The sequence below is a fragment of the Corvus hawaiiensis genome, chromosome 8 (genome assembly GCF_020740725.1).
Source record: "Corvus hawaiiensis isolate bCorHaw1 chromosome 8, bCorHaw1.pri.cur, whole genome shotgun sequence".
NCBI classification, from domain to species: domain Eukaryota; kingdom Metazoa; phylum Chordata; class Aves; order Passeriformes; family Corvidae; genus Corvus; species Corvus hawaiiensis.
In genome coordinates this window covers 29892943-29908928 of record NC_063220.1, presented here as the reverse complement: position 1 = coordinate 29908928, position 15986 = coordinate 29892943, and the positions used below count along the sequence as shown (strand labels likewise).

General features: G+C 43.8%; 1 protein-coding gene across 1 annotated transcript; it reads right to left on the bottom strand.

Annotated features, from left to right (window-relative positions):
• Positions 1–7541: 7541 nt before the first annotated feature.
• On the bottom strand, positions 7542–15515 carry LOC125329637 (protein NDNF-like). Its single transcript, XM_048311843.1, has 4 exons — positions 14802–15515; positions 12561–12756; positions 10725–10858; positions 7542–9812 (listed from the first exon to the last, which is right to left on the bottom strand). Exons 2-4 carry the CDS (start codon positions 12746–12748, stop codon positions 8461–8463), a joined length of 1674 nt encoding a protein of 557 aa, XP_048167800.1. The 5' UTR covers positions 12749–12756; positions 14802–15515; the 3' UTR covers positions 7542–8460.
• Between the last annotated feature and the right edge of the window lie 471 nt (positions 15516–15986).

Here is a 15986-nt window from a genome sequence, read left to right as displayed (position 1 = left end):
AGAACTACTTAAATGAACTATTTTGCAATCCTCTGGAAAAGAATGTTCGGTATGTTTTGACTGATCAATTCTGCTATCATACATTTTCTGAATACCTGGTTAAGATGGAATTAATAGAGTTGAGGCAAATAAACAGCAATACCCGAGAGACAAGGAACAGTTTTATCCAAATAGCTGAAATATTAGGTTTGCTGCCAATTTCTGAGACTAAAAAGGCTATTGAATAATGTAATTGTCATTTATTCTAGTCAGAACTGACTGTGCCCAACACAATGTGAGCTGCAGATTTCCCCTCTAATGTCCTGTTCAGAACCAGACTTAGTTTTTTCATGTTCTGAATCACCTTTCAATTCCATTGTTGAGTCCTTTCTTCAAGAACAACCACCCTTGCAAACAAAAGCCATTTGCATGAGTGGGAGTTCTGATATCGCTTTTAGAGAAGTTTCATTTCAAAGTGAATTGTCCTGCTGCTTAGCTATAGAATAGTTGTATTTTGGAGCTGGAATTGGCTGCTTTTTGTGGGTAATTATATTCTCTTTTGAATAAGAGGAGGAATAAAAATAAAACACCTTTCTGCTTTCTTCTGGGTATTCTAGAAAGTAACGCTATTGTGCATTAGTACATGTGAATAGCATGGATAAAGTAGTCACTATTTTTCCCCTTTGCATAAACATGACTAGGGAGGAAAATATTGTGGGCCAAATTGTTTGCAGATGTAACTGTTGTGGTTTCATTGAGTTACAGGCAGATTTGAAAAGATTTTGTCCCAACAGGAGATAATATGTGCAAAGCGCTGCTGATGGTCTGGCCAATTTGTGGGTTCTCAGTCTGAGCTGAGAAACTGGCACTCTGCTTTTGAAATCTGGCTTTGAGGACTGTAACATGTTACAAAACCAGAGGGTTTGGCCCACATATGAAACTAACTGCCTGAATAGAAATATTTACTTTTTTTTTTTTTTTTTTTGCCAACCCAATAATAAAATTGTTTCCTTCCTTGAGTTGTAGATAAAGAAAAGAATCCCTCTCTGTGGGTGGATGGCTCTTGTCCTCAAAGGCACTTGTCACTGACTGTAGTGCTTAATGCTGGCTCCCTCTTTGTCTTGGATTCTTCTATAGGGAAAAAGGCCAAAGAATTCAAGTTAAAACTTTCCACCATGTACAGAAAACATCTTAATCCTTCCTGGTTGTCATTGTAAGCAAACTGTTCTTGCTTTCAGGATCTCTTGAACTGCGATTCACGAGCCCCAGTCATGGGTAACTGTCAACTCCAAATGCTTAATAATCATGAAACTGGCCCCAAGTCATGACACTGAGATACTAAGTCAAGTAGTTCATGCTTATGATCACTTTCTATGTATCAGGGATGGAGAAAGGGAAGAAGGAATTAACTCCCTAATTATGGGGGTTCAGTGGGTGAAGCCTCAGGACACGAAGGCTTGTCAGCACTGCAGTGAATAGCAATAGCTCTGCTCTAACTCTGGTTATGTTTTCAGCCTTGGGTGAGACAGCTCATGCCCTAAGCATGTGTGCAGATGCATTTAATCTCTTTAAAACCATCACCTGCCTCCACAAAAAGTGTGGGACCCAGCACTGGTACTTCCTGTCTTTTCCTTAACACTAGTACCACCTCAGTTGTGCTGGGTAGCACCTCTTTGGGTGTTGCTGGGCTGATTTTGAACCATATGTCCCAGAGGAAAATGAAAAGCAGGCCAGCTAGACTTTGGCTATTTAGTTAGAGTCCCTGTTTTGGTTTTGTGGTGTTTTTCATGTAGCAGATATGTCAGATGTGAGATCCAGGTCTAACAGCACATTACCTTGACAGTGGGCTGTGTGTGGTTATTTTCAGAGGCCTCTAAAGGAGACTCAGATTGAGTATTTCCTTAGGATCATAGTCTTGGGACAGACAACACAGTGCATGCTGAGTTCTCTTATGAGTCACAGGCTACAGGAATACTAGGGGCTTAGTGGGTTTATATGCTGGCAGAGAGCTCTGGAGACAGAAGTTAATCAGTAGTGAAGCTCAATCAAATATAATCTTCTTGCTGCTGGAAAGAGAATGAAAAAATTGCTGGTGTCAGTTACCACTGTGGTGCTGGTGCCTGGAAAATGCTGCAGGAAGGGCCAGGACAGATGTATCCCACTGGCAGCCCTTATCAGGGCTCCTGCAGAGCCCTTCTGAGAATGAATGTCATTCCAGAGAAATCTCTGTCCAGGCAAAAAGGCTTCCTGTGAGTAGTAGGCAACTTATAAAAATGGGAGCTGGATGCAAAATGTGGATCCATTTTGGGCCCTTCCTTTGCTTAGAAGCTTCTAACAAACTCAAATTTTACCTCATTACTTTCACTATTCATTGTTTTCTTCTGCTCCTGGAGGTCTCCCTTCCTACTGAGTTCTGCTTTCAGAGCAAACTACTATGGGAATCTGAAACAATCTTTTTGAAACTGGACTTTGAGGCACCTTCTTGAAGCCCCTCTTGTGTCACTGATACCAGCACTTACAAAAAGAAACAGTATCTCTGATTCTCACCTTCTTGGTCCCTTCTGCTGTTACCTCTGTCCTTGTTCACATGCTTTTGTAAACTTGAGGTGGAGAAGCAGCATTTCAGAGAACTTTCCTCAGTGCAGAAGCAGTATAGGTCTGCAGTTTTTTTGGCGATGGCTCCTGGCCTCTGTAAGCAAATCCTTAGTCTCTCATAGAGGCTACAAAGTCAGTGACCAAATTCCCCCCAAAATAAGTCCCTGACAAGCTGCAGTCTGTTTCCTGTGTCCCAGAGTATAGATGAGACATCCAGCTCCAGTGGGAGGTAAGTCTTTGAGTGTTGTTGGTGGGACAGGGAAGCAATACTCCAGAGAATCTCCCTCAGTACAAGGGCACTACAGGAGAAGAGGTGAAGTTATCATGGGGTGCCTCAGATAGGAACTTGCTGAGCAAGCTTTGCCTGAAATAAGACTCCCCACTTGAACCTCATGGAGTCTGTGACCATCCTCTGTACCACAGTATTTCTTTGTTTTATAGGAGCTTTAGCCCCATTAGTGATTGATTGAACGTTTCAGAGGCAGTGGGAGCACTGGTGTTTCAGCCCTGGCAGCAAGTGCCTGTCTCTTACTGTTCCTTGGCTGTCAGGTTTTAAGCACTTTAATTTTAACAAAACCCCCTCAAACTTGGAAGACTTAATGAAAATTAAATGTGTGCTCTGGATTTTTCTTCTATCTGTTCTGCCTAATAATCTTATCAGAAAGATGCTTGTCTTGTTAAATTTGCTGAAATATTTGCTCCTGATAAGGCGTATCAAGCACACTTTGTGCTTCTCCTCCAGCCTGACAGTGCCCTCTCGTGTTGGCAGTTCTGGTGGCAGCACGGCATTTCATGTGCTGCCTGAGATGGTGTTCTGGCAGCGTGGGCTGCTGGAGGCCCTGCAGCTCCTGCCATCGGCGCTTGCCAGCCCGGAATCCTCCGGGCTCATCCTTGAGTTACATCACGTTTCTGGGCAGAGGAATGCAATGCAGCAGTGAGATGCACTCGTTGTTTGCCTCTTCTAGTAAATTGATCTACTTTTTACTATGCTGTTATTTAATATTCCTTGACAGACTTGTCCAGGAAATCCCTGTTGTTGTTCAAGAGAGGCACATTGACCTGTCTGCTTTGTTATGCTGTTGATTTCTCCATCCTGCATATGCAGAACAGGTAACACTGATGAGCAGCCACGCATCATTTGTTCACCCTCTTCCCCCAAAGCCACCATCTATTTTGTTTTGCCTGGGTTGGTTATTTTGCTGAATGACTAATCTGCTGCTAAGTCATCCATTTTTCTCTAAATGCCAGAGAGCTTCAGCTGCTCTAACAGCACCTGAAAGCCTTTGGCATTTTGGGGTCACTGGTCTGTACTTGCTGTCAGTGCTAATACTGTTTGATTTTCAATATTAGATTTTATGCCTTGTGCAAAGCTGCATGTGGCCGGGATGTTTAACTGCAGTGCCCATGGCTCATAAATTCTTAACCCACAAAAACCAACAGGGAATAGTAAGGAAGCCCAAAATGGGGGTTATGTGGGTACATGTAAACCAACACGTCAGCTCTGTGTCTTTCAAAACAAATAATGAGCAGGATTTCACCTCAGCATCACAGGCCAAAGTAGGAAGAATATCTGAATATGTTGTTTAAGCTAGAAGTGAGTCTTCCAAGTGAGAAAGCATCAGCCAGAAAAAGAAATTGCAAGATACAAAGATGAAATGGAGAAATTTTTTTAAAGCTGTGAATGCATTCCTGAACATGAGCAGATAGGGAACAGTTTATTAAACTACCAGATCCACTTGGAAAGGTATTTAAATTTATTATTCAAAGTAACAGGGAATGAATAAATGGGCTGTTAAATACAGGAAAAAGGAATGACAAAATAGATGATTCTTATTGTCAGTTAAATATTAACTAATAAATGCTTTTAGTCCATGAACCCAGTGTCTGAAACCTCTACACTGGTTTTAGCAGTATCTTTTAAAGTGTATAAATTAAACAAGCAGTTGTTACAGACTTGGGTCACATTTTGAAATTTCTGTGAGTAGCAGTTGTATGAAGCACTGAAAGGAGATGCTGAAGAGCCCCAGTGTTCTGGTTTGTGGCTAACAGCAACACACAATGGTAGACTTAGGCCCATGCTCTATTATTTCACTGTTTCACATACCAGCACCTCATTTTGCCAATTCAAATTTTGATTTGTGAGGCTGAGCCCACAGGGGAAGTGGGTGTGGGATTAAACCTGTTTTCTCTTATTTGCCTGCTCTGCTTTTGGTACCCTGACCCTCACTTCCCAGGGGTGGCATTGCAGTGGGAGCAATTCTGTAAAAATGCTGGGAGGGGATGCATGGCCTTTGAACTCAGCTCTGACAGGACTTGAGATACGTTAGCTGCAAGTACACAAAAAAGCTGGGACCCACTACTGAACACCAGAAAAAATACTTTGGCCTGATAATGATGTTGATGACTTACTCTAAATGATCCACAAGACCAAAACATTGCTCTAAAATGTTCTCCGTGAAAAGATCTGTCTTCGCTTCTGATGTGACTCAGATTCAGCAGGGCTGGGAAGCACATGGGAAGAGCTGATGACAGCTTAGGACAGGCTGAGCTGAAGGCATTGAGCCTTTCTGAAAAACTGAGCAGGAAGGATGGCAGAAAGCATGAACACAAGAAATGGGGTGGTTTGGGAAATGTTTATGGGCAGACATGGCCTAGTATGCCAGGACTGGTCAAATGGGAAGGAGGGGGAAAGGAAAGATGCCAAACAACTTGGAAGGAAAAGGACTTGTGAGTGCTGAAGATGGGGAGCTATGCACATAAGTCACTGCCTGTGTAGGGGTGGGAAGAGCACCAAGGGTGTAATGCAGCCCTGTTGGGGCCCTTCCCCTGCCATGGAGCCCTGGGAGAGGGGCCCTGAGGGGGAGGCAGGGTGTTTCCCTGGCCCTGGTCAGCCTCGTTCCCCACTGGTTGGTTTGTGTTCCCCCGCGTGGGCAAGGACCCTCGGGTCCTGTGATTGCCGCAGTTCCTGGGCAGAGCCCCGGCCATGCGGCTGGAGACATAAACGTCTCTGAAACAGCTATCAAGAATCAGTCCATGTATATTTTTTTTCCACGGGCCTCATTGTCTGATACATGTGTTGCGGTATCCACACTGTAACACAGCACCTTTGGTTTTGTTGTGGATAAACCTTTGAAACTTTCAGGACAGCAGTCAGCACTGAGACTCAGCTTAAACCAGTGCACCCAGAGGCCACCTCAGGAGCAGCGTCTGGGCATGAGTGAATTGAATACAAGTTTGCAGCCTGGTGCACACAGGCACAATCACAGTAGAAAAATCAGTGGAGGGGAACATTCCCTCCCATTACAGAGCATGGCTGGCTGCACACACGAGCAAAGTGGGCTGCTACCTGGAGGGCAGGTACCTGCTCTGTGTGTATTAGAGGCGATGGGTTCGACAGAACAGCGCGCTCCTCTCTACAGCTGAGCTCTGTCCTGAATGCAGGGGCCTTGGCTGATGGAGGACCTGGTGTGGGTGGGAGAAAGCTCCTTCTGTGAGTGAGGGACTGGCATCAGCCCTTCCAGCAGCACCAGTGGTCACTGCCCTGCTTGGCTGCCAGCCTGGGCTGTGGGACCGGTAAGTTGTGTTCTTCAGAGCTTCCCACTGCGCTCTGCCTCAGCCACTCCTCTGCATGGGGCAATGGCCAGGGAGAGGAGGAGTGAAGAGGAGCTGGTGAATCTGGGAAGAGGAGAATCTCCTGGCTCTTTTCAAAGTCCCTCTGAAATATCTACTGTCCTTCAAACCTGAACTCCTTCCTAATAGATTCACTGTCAGTCTACTTGGCGCAACACACAGCCTTTGCTTCTGTGCCACCTTTGACTGCTCAGCTCTCTGCTGTCTTTCAGGCTCTCCTTCTATCTTTTCCTCATTCTCTTGACTACAGCCCTGAACCACGGTATTGCTGAGAAGCCCAAGGCCAATTCTGTTGTAAAAAACCTGCTTTAGTAGAAACACTGGTATGGGTCATGTTGCCAATGTATCTTCCTCTTCCAGGGGACATTTTTGTGGCAATTGTGTACAGAGGGTAAAAGCAAGGGTTAATGCTCTGACAGACTGAGGGCAGGGGATTAAGAATATATTGTATCTGCTGTAAGACAGATCTTCCTGTTCTTCCTCTATTATAATTATGGTTGTTATTACAGCCAGTTGTAGGGCATCTAAGTGAAATTCATCCAGAATATAAATGCCTGAAATTGAGGAGGAAGGCAGAAGACAGTGAGATTTCCAAGTGGAGATGACCTTTGTTGCCCTCTGAGCTCAGACTATTTTTGGCAGGAGGCAAATGAAGTGAGAGCGTGCCTTGGAATGAAGGCAGAGCAGCTGCCAGCCCCTGTAATTAGCCAAAAGGCCTGTGAAGTGTGGAGAGGAGGCTGCAGAGCACGTGGCTTCTGCCATGGCACTGCTGAGTCCGGAAGAGTGCCTGCAGGAATGCGAGCCAAGCCCAGATATTGCAGCAGGGAAGGCCCTGAGCCCCCATCTGGGGCTGAATAGTCACAGGGTGACTGAAACAGGGTGCACAGGGCTGTGAGAGGCTTTGGAGCAGGAGACACAACCCTCGGCCTGCACACGGGACTGATTCAGTCCTCACCAAGGGCCTCCAAACATGCTTGGATGTAATAATTACTCAGGGTAAACTGGAGCTTTGACGACCCTGAATTGCAAGAGAATGACTCAAATACACAATAATGGATTTAATCATTTATGTATGTGTTTAGTGTAGTTGTAGAGGAAAAAGAATTACTGCAGGCAAGATTTCTCTGGCAGCCTCTGGGTTAGTGCATCTATTGCATGTCTTCATAGGTAGATTACAGGCCTGCCACAAGCCTATGTGCAAAATATTTTCTACTGATAATTGAAGTTGAGTGTGACAGTTTTTTATGAAGACTTGATTTTTTTTTTTTTTTTTTTTTTTTTTTTTTTTACACTCAGACCATGTAAGAAAGGTAGTCAAGGAAGCAAGACAATCAAAATGCATTTGCCAGAATTTTTACTGCAAATATTTTTTCTCCATGATATTTAATAGGAAAATTGCATTTAATTTTTGTCAAAGCAATGCATTCATTGATATAGGCTGGCTTGAGGATGCAAAGAATGAATATATTACAGTCAGGAGTTACAGAGTCATAGAGATGAGCTCGATATCAGAGACTAGAGATGATAAATCTTTCTATGGCAAGATTCCTCAGTTGCTGCTTTCCTCCATGGGCAGTAGCACAGCAGTGTATTTGTACACTCCCCAGAAAAGCCAGATCCAGAGCCAGTTCCTGGCCTGAATTTTGTCTGTTTCTAACCAAGCACAGTTTCTCTGTAGGAACGAAACCAAGCAAACATGCGGGCAATAGGGGAAGATGTAATTCAGCCTGCTTTACTGAAGGAGCTATACATCAGTTCCACTGCTTTTTCAATTTATTTTTGCCTCCATTCCTGTTCAAGCAGTGAGGAATCTGTTTCTCAAGAGTAGTCTGATTTGTGGGGTCTCTCAGTTCCTCATTAGCTGAATGAGTTATGGAAAGTAGAAAACTCTGGGACTTGAAAAATGATGTGTGCTTCTTGTGAGGCATTTTCCATCATTTCTGTGCTGAATTTCAGGAGCATTTTAGGTAACCAATCTATTTCTCATGGGTTCTCTTGGGCTATTTTATGTCCATGCATATGAGTTTGTTTCACAGCTCTGTTTTTAATGTTTGAATGAGACAAGAGAAGAAATAAAGCACCCCACCTTACACAGGAGAGGAGATGTAAGTGTAATTATCTAAGGTGTTTTTTTGTTCTTCTGCCTTTAAATTTTTTGTGTCAGCACAGTTCAAACTGCAGGGCCTTTGACTTGGAGTGGTGTAGATTTTGATAATAACCTTCATTCACTCACTTCAAAGCTTTCCTTTAAAACCTTCAACATTTTTTCCTGGTCTTCACAACTTTGCTGTGATATCTGACAGGGATGCCAGATGGCCCAAAGAGATAAACATCAAACAAGTAGAATGTCCCTGCCTCCAGCCCTTTGATGGTCTCTGTGGTGACAGCTCGCTGGAGGTTTAGATCATAGAAGTACTTGCACAGCACTTTCTCTGATCTGTGCCGAGATTCAGGCCCGGAGCACCTGTCTGCACTCTGCAGTTCCCCCCAAATCTGATCCTCTTCAATCCTTTTCCTGTACACACAGTACTTGCTCTCTTCTTGTGTTCCCAGCCAGGCAATGGTCACAGACCTGCATGTTCTCAGTTTACTGAAGGATTTGATTTTTAAGCTCTCTGGAAGAAGTGGGAATAAGGGCTTGTGGAAATGTGGGGATGCCTGTACCTTCACAGAAGAGTTAGATTCCTCTGTGGACCTCAGCTGCACCAAATAGGTGTCCAGCAACTTTCCCTTCAGGGACAAATACCTCAGCCCAGAGAGATTTTCCGATGCCACTGTTTTGCCGTTCCTTGTTATGTGAACCCGTATTTGGCCCCGACACAACTGAAAGGTGAAGTGGATTTTCTTGTGCCTCGCCTGGTACTGCAGACTGTAGAATTTCTGCTTTTTCCCATCCAGGACCACATGAATCACTTTGCCATCTTTCAGCTCTGTCACCTTGGGTTCAGGTTCTTCCAGGGTCCTGGCGAATGTCCCGGTGTATGCGGCGCTGGCATTTGTGAGGAGGTTGACAATAAAAACATCAAAGTAATACTGAGTGCTGGGGCTGAGATTGGGCACTGTGTAAGTGTTCTTGGTGCCCATGCACACCTGCCTGACTTCCCCACTGCTCACTTTGTTGATGATGCTCAGTTCACTGTTGGACAATATCATCACCTGCTGTGGCTCCAGAAGGTATGGAGAGAGGGACAGAGCTAATGTGGGTGGCAGCTTCATTCCAGAGGATCTGATTGCTGTCTCAGCAGCACATAAGCTCTTATAGTTGTGCTTTTCATTAACCAGGAGACAGTACTGGATGCTTTCCCTGTGCTGCAAGACAGAAGGGCTGTGTTTCCAGGTCAGAGTCACCGTTGTGTGGCCAGTGCCAATCACATCTATGCGTGGGTCCATGGGAAGCTCTGGGTAGAGGTGCCCAGACGTTGTGTCAGTTGTTAAGTACACGGTGATGTGCGTGTCTCGCTCGGTGGATAAGAACTCCAGCAGGTAAACGGCAGAATGGGAAGACATTCCCATGTAAGTCTCTACAGAATTTCCCTTGTAGTTGAAGATGGTGGACACCATGCTTGGAGCCTTCTGAGATTTTGAGACCTCTTGTGTATCATGGTCACCTGCAGGCAAAAAGCAGACTTGTAACTTCTGTTTTAAAAGATGTGAAATAAAGCACATCATACAAGTTTTATTGTTAGGGAACATTGTATTTTCTTCTTGAAAGCAGCAATTATAACTAAAAATATGTTTTAGTAAAAATAAGTTGCTACTGGCAATTTATTAAAATAAAATTTGAGGAGCTGTTATTTTAGCAGTGCAGCTGTAGAATTATGTTTTCAAAAATACTATAATTATGAAACCACAACTAACAAAAGCTTGGCTTGTATCGTGCCTGATGCCCCTACAATTTTCTTCTTCTATTTGCTGTCTCTTAGGGTACTTTTCTTTAAGGAGACTCATTATTTCTATGATAGGTTCTTTTCTTTGGATTAGTTTTAGGCTGTTGTCTCATGAAGAGGGAAAACTTATCAATTCAAAGGAGTAGAATTTGTTCTCATCAGTCAGGTGTACTTGCTTGGGTAAGAACTTGTTAATGGCAGCTTTTAGATTTTTAATTTGAAAAATTAATTCAAAAAATCATGCAAGAGAAAGGAATTGCCTTTCAGAGTAAAGGCAATTTATTACCCACTGCTGTGGTAGGTGTAGCAAGAATAAATGGCTAAATCTTCTCTGCTTCACGTGGGGAGCAAATGGTTGTCTCAAGCAGCCTAAGCCACAGAAAAATGACTGAGGCAGCAGCAGGAAGTTTGGCCCAGTACCAACACTTACGAAGTTGATCTGTTTGTGCAGCCTGGAGGACCTGCAGTTGCTCCTCTCCCATGTTTCACCCATGGGGACAGGGTCAGTCCATGGCAGCTCACAGGAGAGGGAACCATGGCATGTTTGGGCTTGTGGGAAATTTCCTATAACACAGTTATGTATGAGTAACTTATGCTTTCTTTGCCTCTACTTAGGCAGACCAAAGGCCTTACCTGGTGTTGCTTTTCCTGGGAAACCTGGTGGAGACTTGTAGACAAGTATCCTCCACTCGATGGGAACATCACAGGGAGTCACTGTTATTGAGAAAGGGGTGAGGACCCTGCTCTCTTCCAAAACAAAGTAGTACCTGTGAATGTGGATAGAAATAGAGGGAAATGTATCAGGGAATTCAAGTTTGCCTGAAACTCCTTGTAATCATCCATTCTGATGTGGGTCACTGTGCTCTGGGTAGAAATGACTGTTCTCTGGGGTGTGTCCACACAAAGGGATGGTGAATGTCTGCAGCCTTCAGATGCAGAATGAAAGCATGCTGTGGAGTTTTTTCCTATTCCACAAGTATTTGCTAGAAGCTTTATCCACTTAGCTTAGGCAGTATCTTTCCCTCTGAGGTTTTTTTTTTTGCACTTCAGGTGAACATTGTATCTTGTCCTTAGCTGGTTATTTTGGATGATGGATGTGATTTAGCTGACTGCTGTCTCCATAACCACCTGTTGGTGGTTCTACCTTAATTACCTCATGTGCATGAGCAGTACAAAGTGACATCAGTCTCCTTGGTCAGGTTTTGATTCCTGCCTTAAAAAAGCCCAACCTCCTGTCTTGCTCTGTTTTATTTCTGTTGTTTTTATACAGACTGTACAATGTTTGGACTTGGCCACAGAAATGTTTGGATCTGGGTGCCTCACTCTGCACTGAAATGAAGGCAATTGGCAATTCAAGGGTTTTTTTGTTGTTCACCAGTGAGACAAGCCTAGTCATTATGGATAGATCCTGTCAGCCTGGAGGTCTGGCTTGCTTTCAGGGTATGGCTACTAGGCCAGAATGAAGCTTCACTGGAATCAGTTCCACATTCTCAAGTCTTTAAGCTAAAACTTGTCATCTCTTGTGTTTCTGTTTGCATGACTGGGGTTCAAAAAAACCTTCCTGATCATGCTAAACTGCTTCCTAATTGCAGTCTTAATGTTACGCCACAAGAGCGTAGAAAAATTCCCTTTTCTTTAAAATTTCAGTACCCCTTTTCCTTTAATGAGGAGAGGTCCTTATTCTGTTCCTGGTCACATTATATAACATGTGCCATGTTCCAGTTTTTCTGTGCAATGCATATGAAGACTGAGCAATCTGGCTCACCCTCTGCTCCATGACCACTCGGGTGTATGTCAAAATCTGTATTTGCTGCTCTCTCTCCAAAGTGCATCTCTTCCCAAACAAGTAGATTGATCTTTGCTGCCCAGATGCAGTGCCAGTTGTAGTATCTAGATCACCTACATATCTAGGTATGGCAGAAGACTTTGCAGATGGTTTAGGAAGGTGAAGAATGTGGAATTTCCACATGCAAAGCACTTTTGATCTCAGCAAATTGTATTGCCATTCAACAAAAAGACTTTTAGTGTGCAGGACAGTGGCAGAAGTTTTCCAGATGTCTGTGTGGCTATTCTGCTGATTTTTGGGGTAGTTAATTTGCTAGGTAACGTGGTTGTATTTCACCATGAATGTAGGATGGCTGCTGTCTCTGCAGACGTGAAGCTGGGCTGTTTGTGACACATCTGTTTGCTGCTGGAGCCCACCTGTCCTGTATCAGTTCTGCTGCTTCTCTGACAAACAACACAGAAAGCTGCTGAAATGTCTACAGGAAGCTAAACCTCATCTCAGAGGCTCATTCCATATCCTGGGCAGTGTAATGACACTTGAGGAGTGGGGCATTTTTCTGGCAATTCAGTGTGCACAGACAGAGCCCTGCAGGTGCAAAGGGATTCTTGGCTTGCACTGGTAGCATGCAATTATCAGTGACATGGGGAAATATCTGGGAGTAGCAGTGGCTGATTTGCTCTTACCTTTTGGGTATATCCTTCAGCAGGTGAACTGTAGTTTCCTTACCATCTGCCAGTATCAGGGAGTGGTAGGAATTGAAGAGATTGGTCTTGAAGCTCTGTTGGGAACTGGTGGTGGCTGGTTTTGTAGAATGGCACAAAGAAGTCGCCATGAGAAGATGGAGAGGAAGATAAAGCCAGAACCAGGACATCTTCAGTACTGCAAAGTGAGACGACAAAAGTGAACAGAAACGGCTGCCATAGGAGAGAAAGTAATGTGACCCTTTCTTTCTGTGCCTTTCCTGGTATTTGTATCCCAGTAATCCCAGTAAGACAGGCATTCAAATATAGTGCCAGTCTCCAGTTTGCTAAATTGTTTAAAGTTCACAGAAATATTCCTCAGAGGATCTCTCTGCAAAGATTTAATTGCAGAAACTATGAAGTCTTTGATTATAGGAAAAAGTATAGTCAATGGAGCACAAGTTCAACATCACAGTTATTCAAACAAATCTTTTTACTGCTTTCAGAATGAGTGAAGAATTACATTTAAACGATTTTTTTTTTCTAGTTTGTGGCGTTCACTTACTAAATTTCAAGGCTGAGCTATGTGTAATGGAACTGTCCCTTTAAAACTCACAGGAGATCAGTACATCCCAACCATTGCTGCTCTTGCTGTTCTATCAGAGATCATTGAATTTTTATTTTGTCCACTGTGATTGTAGGTGCGTGTAGATAAGAGGATCAGTATAACTTATCCAGAGCTGTGTAAGATACTGTTTGGTCAAAGGTGGAGAATCCTGGATAAGAATCCCTGAACTGGTACTTAGATTTTAAGCTCTGTGTATCTCATTTGGAAGAAGGCTTTATCACTGTAGGGCAGTAATCTTGTTCTTAGAGTTTTGTATTGCCCATCGTTCTCATACCTGCACCACTTCCAGCCTGTCTCAGCTTTTTCTGCTCACTGGAACTGTTACAACTGTATTGTATTCATTGTGGAAAGAGATTTTAAAAAATCAGTTATGTCCCTTTTTTTTCAACAGGCCTTATCATCAGCTTGGAATCTATGAAAGAAAAGCACAAAACCAGGCCCCAGCAAATACTGGCATTACTTAAACTGGTGTGAGCATTGCCCAGAGCTGCACAGAGGAGGAGACTCCAGTTAGGACGAGAAGTTTTGACAGTGCACTATGTGCAGTTATCGATTATGCTTACAACTCTTTTGTCTGCCACATGCAGTTTCAGAAAGTATGAAAGTGGAAAGGGCATAGACCTTTAATGCAGGTGCCAGCTGTAGCTCAGGGATTTGGAAAGCAGAGGGAGCTCTGTGAGCGAGATCCCTTTTTTGAGGAAAAAGTAGCCTATTGCATCTTAGAAGCAGCAAGGAGTAAAGATCCTGGTTAAATCTGATTATTGGTTGGTGGTAGGAGAAAACATACAGGACAAAGGCTCAATTCTTAAGAGATTTTTATTTCTTTTTGAGATTAGCTCTTTCCCCATAGTGCCTGTGAAAGTGGGGAAGATCTTAGGCGGTCAAATCTCCAGTTCAGCAGACCCGCTGTCCATTGCGGTTAAAGTGACTTTATAAAAGAACCCCTTCCTTTTAAAATCCATTTCAAACATGCACATTTAAATATAGCATTGAATACATCTGTAGGTTTTTATGTACAGAATCTGGGATTCCCATAGTCAAGCACATCTTTAGTATCAGTGAGATGATTATGGAAATTATTATTACCAGGTCATCTGAATGTCCCTCTCAACGTCCAGACAAAGTTGGTTTATTCTCTGCTTGTTTGTAATATTTTAGCACCTGATTGAATGCAGGCTTAAACAACCATCTGAACAAGTTGAAAGAATAGTTATAATTTCCAATCAATTCTGTTAATGCTCTTAGAGCTTTTCCTTATGACTCTGTGTCACTTTGCCACTTTGTTATTCTTGTAGTCTAATTATAGCTAACAGATTTAAAATATAACCCCAAATATTTTGCTTTACCTTTGACAGTGGAATCTGAGTTGCTCTGTGCTTTGGAGAGGATTTAAAAAAAAAGTCTTTCTGCTGTTTAAATGACAGGATCTTGCAAACCACACTGATACCACAGCAGCTCAGCTTTTCTTGTCCAGAAAAACAAACCAAGCGATCAACAAACCTATAATCAGCTTATCCCAAAGAGAGCATCATCCTAAAGGTTGTTTTCACTCAGTTACGCAAACAATATATTCTCAGACCGTTGGAAATACGTTACACAAAAAATATTGTGCTTACCTATTGTGTTCCTGGTCAGATGATCCTCAGACAACTTGCTTTCTTTGCCAAAAAAGCACAAAAGAACATAGACTTTTCAGATCTCTTTAGGCAGACGAAAATCAAAACTGTGCAACCAGTTTAACAGGACAGGACTGATTTTTCCATATGGCTCCTGAACAGACATAGCAACTAAAATGATTGCAGTCATTCAAGAAAAGTAAAAAAAAAAAAAAAGGGGCCAAGATTTTGGTATTTTCTTGAGTTGGTTGTTTTAAACTTGCCCAGTTCTGCAATCTCCCAAGTGCTGATGTTTGTTCCTTCAGTCCTCGCGTTGCTCCTGGAGCTGTGCAGCAGTTGGGGTGTGCTGCGTGCCGAGCCCAGGACCCTGCTCCTGCACCGAGTGTCAGCCCGGCTGCTCCTGCAGCCTAATCCCAGCACTGGCTGGCCAGGGAGCAGGTCTGTGACTGAAATGCACAGTGAGGAGGAGGGGGGTGTGATGGAGAGAGGAGCAAACACTGTTAACCCTTGTCAGCCCTTAGTCCAAGCCAGCCAGGGGTGCGCCACTCTCCTCCAGAAAACTACTTTTGTGTTAGCAGCTTGATGGCCCACTCCATCCCAAGGAGTGTGGGATCTCCCTGCCCTCAGCACTGTGGAAGCTCCAAATAATTTCAGGTGCACTGAGTTTCTGCTGTGGTGCTTTATGGGCCCAACAGGTGCTGACCTAAAGCAAGGAAGGCAGAAAAGCTGCAAGGGAGAGAATGCTCTGCATTTTTAAAGCAGACTGGAATTAGTAGTCCTTTTGAAGGCTGTCAGGAGTCTACTGAATAGAGCTGAGTGGTTTTCTTGGCTTGGAGAGGCTGTGTAAGAAGCTCTAAAAGTGTCTGGGCTGGGGGAGCATTTCTGATGCGAAAGCAGTGTGGCTGAGGGAGGAGGCAGCAAAAGGGTGTATGTGAAATGGCTCACAGCAAGCCAAGCACTTGCTTGTTGGGGCTACAAAGCAGTTGTAGCAAAGCCATGGTTGTTTTCAGGCCACTCCTGCTGAGTGAGAGCAGTGTGTGGCCAGGATTCACATGCTGCTTGTACTTCTTGGCCTGGGATGTCAGGAAAGATGCCCTGGGATTAGTACTGTGGGGATGCCTGCTCAGAAAGGCAAGCCCCAGGGCGCTGCATGAGCTTCCAGGCAGGCACTTTGCAGGGGGAAAA

What these genes read in the sequence shown, in the direction of transcription:
- LOC125329637 (XM_048311843.1), bottom strand. Translation starts at nt 12,748, where the DNA reads ATGTCCTGGTTCTGGCTTTATCTTCCTCTCCATCTTCTCATGGCGACT. An exon ending in CTGAAGGATATACCCAAAAG is followed by an intron (nt 10,859 to 12,560) that starts GTAAGAGCAAAT and finishes CCACATTCACAG; the next exon opens with GTACTACTTTGTTTTGGAAG. An exon ending in CCCAGGAAAAGCAACACCAG is followed by an intron (nt 9,813 to 10,724) that starts GTAAGGCCTTTG and finishes TTTTGCCTGCAG; the next exon opens with GTGACCATGATACACAAGAG.